We start from the raw sequence: 12,763 nt of genomic DNA, 5'->3' as shown, positions 1-12,763 counted from the left end.
AGGGGCCGAGGGTCAGGCTGGTCCTCACCGTGTCCTCCTGCGACAGGAATGGCGCGAGTTCAAGAAGGAGCGGGAGACGGCCTTGCAGGTGGTGGCAGGTGCCCCCAGCGCTGGTTGGAGAAGGCGAGGGAGGGGCGGGGCAGGAGCGGGGATGCTGAAGGTACTGGCGGGAAGGCGACGAGCGATGGGAGGCGAACCGTGCGCTCTGGGCTGGGGGCACCGGCGTGGATGCAGTGGACCGGGGGCGGGCCTCGCGGGAGTGAGGAGTCTGAACCTGCGAGGGGTGAGGAGCCGCGGCCGGGCGCGGGGGGCAGGGCCGGAGGGGCGCAGGGGCCAGCCGGGCGCAGGGTCCGAGGGGTGCGGGAGCGGGGCCGAATAGGCGTGGGGGCGAGACAGGAGGGGCTCAGGGGCGGCCGGAGAGTTCAGGGGGCGGGGCGGGACGCGGGGGCGGGACCGCAACGCTCAGGGGGCGGGGCGGGGTCGGGGCGGCGGGCGGGGTCGGAAGGAGCGGCGGGCGGGACCCGAATGGGCGTGGGCGGGGCCTTCGGGCTCAGGGGCGGGGCCTTCGGTCTCAGGGGGCGGGGCGGAGCGTGAGGCGCGGCCGCGCGCGTCTGCACCGCGGAGCGCAGCCCTGAGTCCCGCGCTGTATCCGCGCATCCCGCGGCGTCCTGGTGCAGCCCCCCGGCCTCACCATGCTCCCGCTGCTCGGGCTCTGCTTTGCGCTGCCGCTCTGCGCCGGGTTGCTGGAAGAGGCGAGGAGCTGGGAGGACACATCGGATCAAGTAAGTGGAGTTCTAGGGGGCCCCAGGCGGGCCCCGGGCGCCGGCTGCAGTCTCTTCCCACCGCCGCCTTCGGGCGCGTGGCTGCCGGACAGGCTACTGGACGCGGGGGACGCGAGGGAGGGTGGGATCACCCCCATGTCCTGGTATATCGTCCCCCCTTCTCCTCTCCGTCCCCAGCCTTCTGCTTGGGAGCTTCCCCATCTACTGTTCCCTCATGAGAGAGTCTGGCTGACGAAGTTTCTTGCAGAATTGTGTCTGCACTTCAAAGTCCTGCGGAACCAAACCTCTTGGCTCCTGTTACCTGCGCGGGTTTCTGCTGGTTTTGTTCATTTCTGAGCCAGAATCCTAAGTTAACTGCAAGGTTCTTTCAGATGCGCCTGTGGGGTAGGGTGTTGGCAGGTTGCTGTTGGTTTCCAGTTGTTCCAGAGAGAGAGCACGTCTAGGAAATGTTCTAAACTCGTGGAAGCCTCCGCTTTTCTCACCTGAAAACCGGGAGAACATAATTTTATTCTCTTAATGCTTTAGCAGCTTAAAGGTGGCGAAATGATGGGCGGCGGACGAAGAACCAAAGGATCTCAGTTCCCCCTGGTTAATACTCTGTGTATCTGCCAGGATTTTTGAAATGGTTTAACCTCACAAGTGAATGAAACCTGCAAATATGAACTCTAAATACAATGTCTGATGGATAGGAAGGCTCTTGAAAGAATATAAAACAGGTTCCCACAGTTATCAATGCATAGACCTTATAGGGAGAAAGGGCTCTGTCCTGATTAACGTAGACGGTGCATTTCTGCATTTCCTGGTGCTGTTTGCACACATGTATTTAAATTGTTTAGCTGAAAGCATGCTTTTGCAGGAAGAGAAGAAGAGATAAGCAGGTATACTTTCTGACCCCTTTCCCAGTGCCTTGGTTTGAAAGCAGATCTGGAAAACAGAATCTGCCTAAACATCCCATGGTTACTTTCATGTCAACTCTGCCTTAAGGATGTGCTTATCTACAAAATGGAACGATTCTTCTCTTGTAGGACTGCCATGAGGAATAACCCATAAAAATTCCAGGAGGCTGTGTGGTTGAGGAGGAATGTGCAAGCTTGGCATCCAGAGAGCAAGGCTGGTCTCTCCTTTGCCCTTTATAGCTGTGTGGCCCGGACAGGCTCCTCTCTGCCTCTCTGTGCCTTCCTTCCCTGTCTCTTACAGCAGGGCACACGCCTCCTCTTGAGCGTACTTGTAAGGATCCAGCTGCTAGTTGTTTAAAGGGCCTTGTATGCTGTGGTATATGAAATAGTAAATGTTTTGGTTAAGGACGGGGGCTTGATGCCCAGTATCGGGGCTCAATTCCTGATTCAGGCACTTTTCAGCTCTGTGATGCTGAGCACAGTCCTGAGTGCTTCAATTTCCAATTTTTTACAAAGAGGGAAAGAACAGAGTGATGAGGGTTAGGTAGGTAATACATCTAAAAGTGCTGGGAATGGTCAGCACTTGATGTTGGAGCCTGCTCTTAGGCTTGGGCAGCTGAAGTGCTGAGGGAAGGAATTTAGGGTAAAGATCCGAAAACTTTTTAGGGGGTGGAGGGAGAAGATGTGGGAAGCACTGAAACAAAGATTCTGTTTATGAGCTAAGAGGAGGGATTAAAGCTCTGACATCTGCAAGTCCAAGTAGGCTTAACACTGAACTTCCCTGCTTATAAGAACACGGGTTTGGCCCATGTTAGTGATTTCATGCTGTCTTCAGCCCAATGCACCGTTTATTCTTCTGGAAAATGACTAAATAAGAAAAAAAAAAAACTCTGAATATAAAGTTTTGTGAAAATTTGTGAGTTTACCTTTTTATCCCCACCCTCTTAAAAAAAGAAATTGTGTATATAAGATGTAGGACCTGAGAGCACAGCCTCCAGAACCAGACTTCTGGGTTTAAATCCTGTCTCTGCACTTACTGGAGAGTTAGTTCACATCTGTGTGCGTGCTAAGTCACTTCAGTCATGTCCAACTCTGCGACCCTATGGACCGTAGGCCACCAGGCTTCTCAGTCGATGGGATTCTCCAGGTTTGAATAGTGGAGTGAGTTGCCATGCCCTCTGACCCAGGGATCGACCCCGCGTCTCCTGCATTGTCAGGCAGTTTCTTTATCACTAGTGCCACCTGGGGAGCCCTAATTGACATCTACGAACCTCTATTTACCCATCTTGAGGATGGGGGTGACTAGATTAGTTAATTAAAGGATTCTGAAGATTAATTAATATACTTTGAACAGTGCCTGGCAATGCAGTTAATGCTGTGGTCTCAATAATTATGGCCTTCAAAATTATATGTGAACCATTTTTTAAAAATTTGTTTTTATCATATTGTAGTTGAATTACGGTTGTATTAGTTTCTGCGGTATAGCAAAGTGATTCAGTTATATATACGTACATTCTTTTTTATTATATAATTTGATTTGGGTCACTGTACTGTGACTTATTTTTGTTTTGTTTTACTTTTTAAAAAAAATCTTTTGGCCACACCTCGAACCCAGACCCCCTGCACTGGCAACACAGTCTTAACCTCTGGACTGCCAAAGAAGTCCCGTATTCTTCTTCTGTATTCTTATCCATTATGATTTGTCATAGGATATTGAATATAGTTCCCTGTGCGGTACAGTAAGACCTCACTGTGTATCCATTCTATAGCTAATAGTTGGCATCTGCTAACCCCAAACTCCCAATCCAACCCTCTCCCACCCCCCTCCCCCTTGGCAACCATCAGTCTATTCTCTATGTCCCTGACTCTGCTGGTGTTTCATAACAGGTTCATTTGTCATATTTTAATTCCACATGTGGTATTTGGTGAGCAGCTTTCAGAGCTTCCCAAGTGGCTAGATGGTAAAGAATCTGCCTGCCGAAGTAGGAGATGCAGACTTGGGTTCGATCCCTGAGTTGGGAAGGTCCCCTGGAGTAGGAAATAGTAGGAATGGCAACCCACTCCAGTATTCTTGCCTGGAGAATCCCATGGACAGAGGAGCCTGTTGAGCTACAGCCCATGGTATCGCAAAGAGTCAGACATGACTGAGCAACTGAGCACAAACAATTTTTAGATGTCAGTGAATTTGTGAATTTTAATGTACCCGAATTTGCCTGTTAGTTTGCTTTATAATTCCTATTACTTACCTTTGATTGAAAATATTACTAATATATGCTAGATTAAAGACCTTTCTTCCCCCACAGCTCATCTATAAAGAGTATTACCCATAGTGTAATAAACCTACTATCTGCAGTGGTTTTCAAACTTCATCTTGCAGAAAGATACTCAGGGGCTCTTTAAGAATTCGGATTCCTGAGCCTTACTCCCATCAATTTCCATCCACTAGGTTTGGATGGGACCCCGATGGTCCTGGTGCGGGCAATGCATGGACCACACTGAGACTGATACAGCTTTGAAAGCATCTTTCAGGAAATTAATATTAAAAAGCAAGTCTTGGTCTTCCCTGGTGACTCAGTGGTAAAGCACCCACCTGCCAATGCAGGAGATGAGGGTTCCACCCCTGGTCCGGGAAGATCCCACATGCTTTGGGCCACAACTATTGAGTCTGTGCTCTAGAGCCCGAAAGTTACAACTACTGAGCCCATGTGCTGAAACTAGTGAAGCCCGCACTCCCCAGAGCCCATGCTGTACCACAAGAGAAGCCAATACAACGGGAAGCCTGCATACTGCAACTAGAGTAGCCCCTGCTTGCTGAAACTAGAGAAAAAAGCTTGTGCAGCAATGAAGACCCAGCGCAACCATAAATAAATAATTTTTAAAAATAAAATAAACTGCAATTATTTTTTTAAAAAGCAAATGTCTTGTATAAAATCAGTCTGCTTTCAAATTGATACGCTTTCTTTAAATAAGGATGGCGCTGCATTCCCATTATTGCAAAAACAGTTTTTAATTTACCGTATAATAGTAGCTATCAGGTATTGAGTGTCACGGAGAGTTTTCTAGGAGCTCCATGTAAAAATGATAAGAAGTGATAAAGTACATAGTTAACAGCATTCCAAGTGGAACTAGGCTGCCTGGGTTCAAATCTGAATCCCATTGCTTACTGGCTGTGTGTACTTGGGCAAGTAACTTAACATCTCTGGATCTCTTTCATCATCTACAAGATAGCAGTGTTAATGGTTCCTACCTCATAGGCAGGAGTGGATCTAAATTTTTGAGAGGGGAGTCAAGTTTACAGAATTGGCAAAGCCTTCTTGACAAAATTCTGTGCTAAAATGAACAGTTATTTATTTTTTAAAATTAATGTATTTATTTTAATTGGAGGCTAGTTACTTCACAGTATTGTGGTGGGTTTTGCCATACACTGACATGAATCAGCCATGGGTGTCCATGTGTCCCCATCCTGAAACCCCCTCCCACCTCCCTCCCCATCCCATCCCTCAGGGTGTCCCAGTGCACTGGCTTTGAGTGCCCTTGAACAGTTATTTAGAATGATAAATCACAACAAATGACACATTTTGACAGACTGACAAGCAACCTAATTTTAGAGTAATTGTTTTTCCTCAGACTTTTTTTTTTGTAATTTAATTTATTTTCGGCTCCTCTGGGTCTTCACTGCTGCTCAGGCTTTTCTCTAGTTTGGCGCGAGGGCTTCTCACTGTGGTGGCTCTCTTATTGCAGAACCCGGGCTCCAGAGAGCAGGCTCAGCAGTAGTGGCGAACCGGCGTAGTTGCCCTGTGGCCTGTGGGATTTTCCTGGACCAGGGATCGAACCCGTGTCTCCTGCACTGGCAGGCAGATTCTTTACTACTGAGCCACTAAGGAAGCCCAACATCATCATTGTTAAGGGACTGTGCAACTTAGGGATCCTGAGGCTTACCTTTCGTCAGCTTCTGAGTAATAATCAGTTCAGCTCAGTTCAGCCGCTCAGTCGTGTCCGACTCTTTGCGACCCCGTGAACCGCAGCACACTAGGCCTCCCTGTCCGTCACCAACTCCCGGAGTTTACCCAAACTCATGTCCATCGAGTCGGCGATGCCATCCAACCATCTCATCCTCTGTCATCTCCTCCTCCTGCCCCCAATCCCTCCCAGCATCAGGGTCTTTTCCATGAGTCCGCTTTTCGCATGAGGTGGCCAAAATATTGGAGTTTCAGCTTCAACGTCAGTCCTTCCAATGAACACCCAGGACTGATTTCCTTTAGGATGAATTGCTTGGATCTCTTTGCAGTCCAAGAGACTCTCAAGAGTCTTCTCCAACACCACAGTTCAAAAGCATCAATTCTTCTGTGCTCAGCTTTCTTTATAGTCCAACTCTCACATCCATACATGACTACTGGAAAAACCATAGCCTTAACTAGACGGACCTTTGTTGACAAAACAATGTCTCTGCTTTTTAATATGCTTTCTAGGTTGGTCATAACTTTTCTTCCAAGGAGTAAGCGTCTTTTAATTTCATGGCTGCAATCACCATCTGCAGTGATTCTGGAGCCCTCAAAAATAAAGTCTGACACTGTCTCCACTGTTTCCCCATCTATTTGCCATGAAGTGATAGAACCAGATGCCATGATATTAATTTTCTAAATGTTGAGCTTAAAGCCAACTTTTTCACTCTCCTCTTTCACTTTCATCAAGAGACTCTTTAGTTCTTTTTCACATTCTGCCATAAGGGTGGTGTCATCTGCATATCTGAGATGACATTATTGATATTTCTCCCAGCAATCTTGATTCCAGCTTGTGCTTCATCCACCTCAGCATTTCTCATGATGTACTCTTCATATAAGTTAAATAAGCAAGGTGACAATATACAGCCTTGACATACTCCTTTTCCTATTTGGAAGCAGTCTGTTGGTCCATGTCCAGTTCTAACTGTTGCTTCCTGACCTGCATACAGGTTTCTCAAGAGGCAGGTCAGGTGGTCTGGTATTCCCATCTCTTTCAGAATTTTCCACAGTTTATTGTGATCCACACAGTCAAAGGCTTTGGCATAGTCAATAAAGCAGAAATAGATGTTTTTCTGGAACCTCTTGTAATAATCAACTATTAAATAAAAAATAATCAACCCACTCTGCTCTTCTGGTTGTTGTGAGGATGAAATGAGTTAATTCAGGCAAAGCACTTACATATAGTACCACTCAGGTCTCATTAGCCATTTTTATTATTTATGAACAGCCTGGTTGAATCTCTACCACTGCAAGGAAAGCCTCAGCAAGCTTCCTCTCCAGGAGAAGAACCTTGCAAATCCCCCCAGGGGGAGTGATGCGCCCAAGGGGATAGATATTTCAGAGCCTGAATTAGAGCCCAGGTGCCCTGAATGCCAAGCTGGGCTCTCAGTGACTCCTCCAAAGACTGCACCACTTTCATATTTACAACTCCATGTGGCCTGTTTAAGGACAGCTTTAACTTGCATCTCCTGGCACACAGATAGTGTGTGAACTAGCCTCTGCCGCAGGCACCGCATTCATTGTGGTAATCTGTTTCTAAGTCCCCGAACTGAGCATTTCTGCACTTTTAACTTTTATAATCTCCCACTTTGCATTTGGGAAAACACAGAAAATCAAGACATCTTTTTTTTTTTAACTCTTTGAAAAATAAAGTCAAGGCAAGATCTTGTGAGCTCCAGAGCTCTCAATCATATCTCCTTTATGTCCACGGCTGTGATTGTTTGAGTGGAGTCGTAAGGCTAGATGGGGAAGAAGGATATTGTGGGAGAGATTCCAGAGACTGGCTTACTTCTGAACTAGCTGTGTCTGATTTCTCTGGGGACGGGGCTGGGGAGAAGAGGGGGGAGTCCTAAGAGTTGAGCGATGAGTCCTGTGTGACCTTGTGTTCCTAACACACACTCCCCCGAAGTCCTGGATGTTCTAATGTAAAGGAGCCCTGCCCACATGCTGTCAGAGGTCCAGCTGGAAGTCCTGCAAGCTTTCTCTTTTTAAGTTTTTATTGACTTTATTACCATATTGCTTCTGTTTTATGTTTTGGTGTTTTGGCAACGAGGCACATGGAATCTCAGCTCCCCAACCAGGGGTTGAACCCACACCCCCTGCATTGGAAGGCGAGATCTTAACCCCTGGACCACCAGGGATGTCCCCTGCAAGCTTTCAATATCTAAGGAACAGAGGGTTGGTTAGCCATAGGATGGAGACCTGAGCTTTTCTTTTTTCTGGTGGGAGGGTCCCCGACCTCCTCATTATCTTCCCACAAGCCAGGTCCATGTCCCTTGTTTCTCACAGATCGAAAGCAACAGGCTGACTCACCTAAAGCTGGTTGTTTTGGGTTTTGTTATTATTTTCCCAGCTGCCTGGAAATTGTTTGAAATTTCATCCCCCCCCCACCACCACCGCCACACCCCGATGAAGTTTCTTCTCCCATTGCTGAGGTTATGAGCATCCCACATGGCGCGTGGCTCGTAGCTGAACAACAGGCAGCCCCATTTCTCCGAAAGAGAACTTTTGTGCAGGTGATAGAGAATTCCCGGAATGGGGCTGTTGGAAGACTAACTGTCCTCAGCCCTGGTGACGGGTGGCATCTCCTGTGCTGCCCAGCCTGTTGCCCTGGGGTCAGCGTCAGGTCCTGGCCAGGTCTCTGGGGCAGCTGACTCCTGAGCTCCTGGTCTTGGCTTCAGAATGTCCTCGGGAGGTGCAGGCCAATGGGTAGATAAGTTCCTGGCATAGAGCCCACTAGGCGCTCACGTCTCCAGCCGCCCACTAGGCGCTCATGTCTCCAGCCGTTCGAGGGTGTGTGGCTGAGCCTGGCCTCAGTGCAGCCACTCCTGGCTCTGTGATGGAGCCTAGAGTGACAGGGCTGGTGGCAGAGCTCGGGAGGGATGAGGGAACCCCATCGCTTGAACCACGCCTTTCTCTCTCTTGTTCAGTGGACCCAGGTCGTGAAAGCACCCATCTCTAATGGGAATGTGTGTATTGTGCATATTTCCAGTACCCCTCACCCTGGGTGGAAGTAGGTTTCGCTGCTCTCCTCCCTTCCCACGCTCTTCCCCATCTGTGGACTTGCTGGAATGCTTTCTCTTCCCTCCTGATCCTGATCCAACCCTGTGATTCATCCTGGGGGGAAAATACCATCTCTTTTATCCAGATGATGAACATTAAGCTGTTTTTCACCTGTAGTTGGGCCATCTGATGGTGGGATAGATGGAGATTCCAGTCCCCCGGCTCTGATGGGGTTATTGCTACATTCCTGGTGCAAAGGCAGCCTTCAGCCACCCATGCACGTTCTGGTAGTGAATGCTGCTTGGTCCATGTGAGTTGAAGAGGCAGATAATGAGTGATTTCTCAGCATGGTTCTCATATTGAGCTTGATTCTCTTTAAATTTGTCTTTCCCCTCTTATTCCACTCCAACCAACATCCTACACACCTACTTCAAGCCATCCCTCCATCGTAAAGCCTTTCGTGGTCACTTGAGAGTGTAATGCTTCCCTTTTTCCCATTTTCTTTGTAACTTATAAAAATTACCTCATCTGGTAAGTTTTCCTGAGTGTATTTTCTTTGAAGTTAGGTGGTATGGTCCTTCATGGCAAAGATCATGGCTGATACTTCTTATTAAATACTGTGGTCTGGACATCTGTTCTGGCTCTGGAGAAGTAAGCTCAGCTTGGAAGGAGTAGAAATTCATATCTGAGCCATCTCATAAGTCTGTGGTTTGGGGCCCATGCTCTGAGGTTACTATTCAGAACCCTCCTTGACTTTAAGCTAGATTCAGTTACCTGTCCTTAACCCCCGCTTCCAGGTTCTTATTAGGGAACAGGAAAGCTCTCAAACAATAAAAGGGGTCAGGAATTCCTAATTAAAAACAATGAAGATGACATTAATGTCATTTCCACTTCTAATCCTAGCTGGCACCAGGAATCTCTGTGCACCAGGAAGTTTTGGTTCTGGTTTGGTCTGTGTCTAAATGTGGACTCAAGTGTTGCCATGGTGATCCCCTGAGATATCAGATAGCCACCTCAAAAATGAAAAACCAACTTCTCTTGTTCTCCTGAATGCTTGTTTATTTTCTTGGAAAACCTATTCTTCAAAGGAGGAGACTTCAAAGAGAATACTTTAGATCAACCGGAGAACGTAATACCTGAGCAGGGCCAGGCTTCCCTTCTGACCATGGTTAGTTATTTTAGGTGGTCCCCAGCGGATTCCACAATTTTAGGAAGGGAGAGACCTGAGACGGACCTGCAGAACTGGGGGAGACCTTGCCCAAGACACTGATTCTGGTTTCCGTTGGATCATTCAAATCATTCCACCTCATTTTAGAAATAGGAACCAGTAGCCTTCTAGTGACTGGTTCTTATTTGGCATGAGAGCATATGTCAACTGAAATCATATACTAATTCTTCCTATTCCATGTTCTGTAGAATGGGAGACTCTATGATGGCCTATAATTGTAATTTACAGTAGCACGTATCTATTTTCAGAAGGAATCAGAAGAGGATCATGATTAAACCAGATTTTTAGTTTACAGAATGGAAATATCTTTATTGTTTTTTCTATTTGCAAGTGATACAAAACTAAGGTACTACAGAAGAGTTTAAAGAAAAAAAATTCAGACATTCAGAGGTAATTGCCATTAAAATTTTGGGTGCGTTCTGCACATACAGACACATACTTAAAAAATGAGATTGGTAAAGATAGCATTTTGTTATCTGATTTAATCATTCAAAGTGTGTCTGACTGTATCAGTGAGGACAGGCCAGGCTGAACTGGGGTAAGAACCCCCAAACTGCAATGCTTTAAATGACAAACATTTATTTCTTTCTTAAAAAACTTTTTATTTTGTTTTGGAGTATAGCCGATTAACAATGTTGCAATAGTTTCAGGTGGTCAGCAAAGGGACTCAGCCATACATATACACTTACCCCTTCTCCCCCAAGATCCCCCTCCCATCCAGGCTGCCACAGGACATTGAGCAGAGTCCCCTTTGCTATACGGCAGGTCCTGTTGGTTATCCATTTAAAATACAGCAGTGTGTACATGTCCATCTCCAATGCCCTAACCATCCCTTCTCTCCACCCTTCTCCCCACTACCTGGCAACCATAAATTAGACGAACGTTTGTTTCTTGCTTGTATGACATCCATCTTGGGGTGTCAGTGGAGCAAGTCTGACCTTGGGCTTGATGGAGCAGCAGCCTCTCAACTGTTACTACTTACTGTGCAGGTGAGAAAAGGCAGTTCTGGAGAATCTCATACCTTCTATTGAGTCCTTGGTGGAGAAGTGACAGAGGTCACTTACCTTCATAAGTTATTGGCCAGAACCAGTCACATGGCTCTGTCTTCCCACCAGGGGCCAGGAAGTGCAATCTTTCCAGCAGACAGCTAGAGAAATATTTAGTGAACAGCTCAGAAGTCCAGTAAAACTAACATTTGAAGTCAATAAATGTAGGTCCATACCATTATTTTTAATAGCTGTATTCTGATTAATCACTATATCATAATATATTTAACCAAACCACTTTTAAAGGATATGTTAGGCTATTTACAAGGATCAGCAATTATTTTCAAAGTTGCAAAGAAGTCTTTTCATGCTTTCATTTTTTTTTGTATTGATATTCACCCCCCCCACCCCCAATTGATATTTTCTGAAAGTAGGATTTCTAAATTAAAAGACATGCATACTGGTGGGAATGTAAAATGTTGCAGCTACTTTGCAAACTGGTGTATCTATTTCTCAAAAGTCAAATTTACCATATGACTCAGGAATTCCACTTATAAAGGAAATAAAAACACAGAGACATCCATGTGAATATCCATGCAAGTTCCACAGTATAAATAATAGCCAAAAGGTGGAAATAACCTTAGAGTCTGACAACTGGGAAGTGGATAAACACAATGTGATGTAGCCACACAATAGACTATTATTCAGACATAAAAAAGAATGAAGTGCTAATAAATCTACAAGATTATGCTAAGTGGAAAGGGCCAGTAAAAAATGACCACATATTGTACAATTCCATTTATACGAAATGCCCAAGATGAGTAAATCCATAGAGACAAAGTAGATTAACGGGTGCCTAGGGCCAGGGAAAGGCTGGAGTTGGAAGTGACAGGTAAAGCAGGGTTTCTTTGGGGATAAAAGTGTTCTAAATTGATTATGATGGTTTGCCCAGCCCTGTGAATATATTTTAAAAGCTTGAATTGTGCACGTTGAAAGAGCGAATTTTATTGTTTGTAAGTTATACCTTATGAAGCTGTTTAAAAAGTTTTGTGTAAAGTCTAAGCATATTTTCCAAGGTTTTTGTGCACATTAAAAGAACAAATTTTATCATTTGTAAGTTATACCTTACGAAGCTGTTAAAAAAGGTTTGTGTAAAGTCTAAGCATATTTTCCAAGGTTTTGATCAACAGTGTCTTACTGCCCTTCAGGAAGGCTGACTTATTACTCACAGCAGTGGAGTCCACACTTCTGTTCTTTAAACAGTGATTTATCTTGAGAAGTGGTTGGCAACCAGCTAGGACTTCTACATGAGTCCAGAGGGGCTGGTTAATTATTAGATGATTTTTAAAACTAAGGATGCTATCACCTTCCCGTGCCCCTCCTCTGCCTGTGGGAAAGTATAGCAAATCATCCAGAAAAAACACAGTAAGAAAGTTCAAGGTAAGTTCAGTTTTGCCTCCAGAACTTCCTGGGGTTTTGAGCGGAATGAATGAACCCATCAGAGGCAAGAGGACATGTTTATTCATTGTAACAGACACAACTGCAAAGAGTTGATTTTCAAGCCAAAAATAAATGGAAACCAAATACAAATACTCTTTTTTTTTTTTAATTTTTTTCTCTTGATGTGGACCATCTTTCAGGCCTTTGTTGAATTTGTTACAGTATCGTCTCTGATTTATGTTTTGATTTTTTGGCTGCGAGGCATGTGGAACCCAGCTCCCCGACCAGGGATTGAACCCCAGCTCCCTGCACTGGAAGGTGAAGTCTTGCCCACTGGACTGCCAGGGAAGGCCCTAAATATAGATATTCTAATGAACTCTGTTCTGGTCATTTCATCTGCTCCCCTTACAGATGTAAGAACCCCAGA

The 12,763-nt window shown here is 45.8% G+C and overlaps 1 protein-coding gene across 1 annotated transcript in view; it reads left to right on the top strand.

Moving 5' to 3' along the window:
• Nucleotides 1-594: 594 nt before the first annotated feature.
• Nucleotides 595-12,763, top strand: part of ITIH5 (inter-alpha-trypsin inhibitor heavy chain 5) — an 86,116-nt gene continuing 73,947 nt past the window's right edge. Inside the window, exon 1 of the mRNA XM_070471951.1 lies at nt 595-782. Within this exon, the coding sequence (XP_070328052.1) occupies nt 693-782 (90 nt within the window). The 5' untranslated portion in view covers nt 595-692. The remainder of the gene's footprint in view (nt 783-12,763) is intronic.

Source organism: Odocoileus virginianus, chromosome 9 (assembly GCF_023699985.2).
Source record: "Odocoileus virginianus isolate 20LAN1187 ecotype Illinois chromosome 9, Ovbor_1.2, whole genome shotgun sequence".
NCBI classification, from domain to species: domain Eukaryota; kingdom Metazoa; phylum Chordata; class Mammalia; order Artiodactyla; family Cervidae; genus Odocoileus; species Odocoileus virginianus.
Note: the sequence above shows the minus strand (reverse complement) of the source record. Positions and strands in the feature narration are given on the sequence as shown.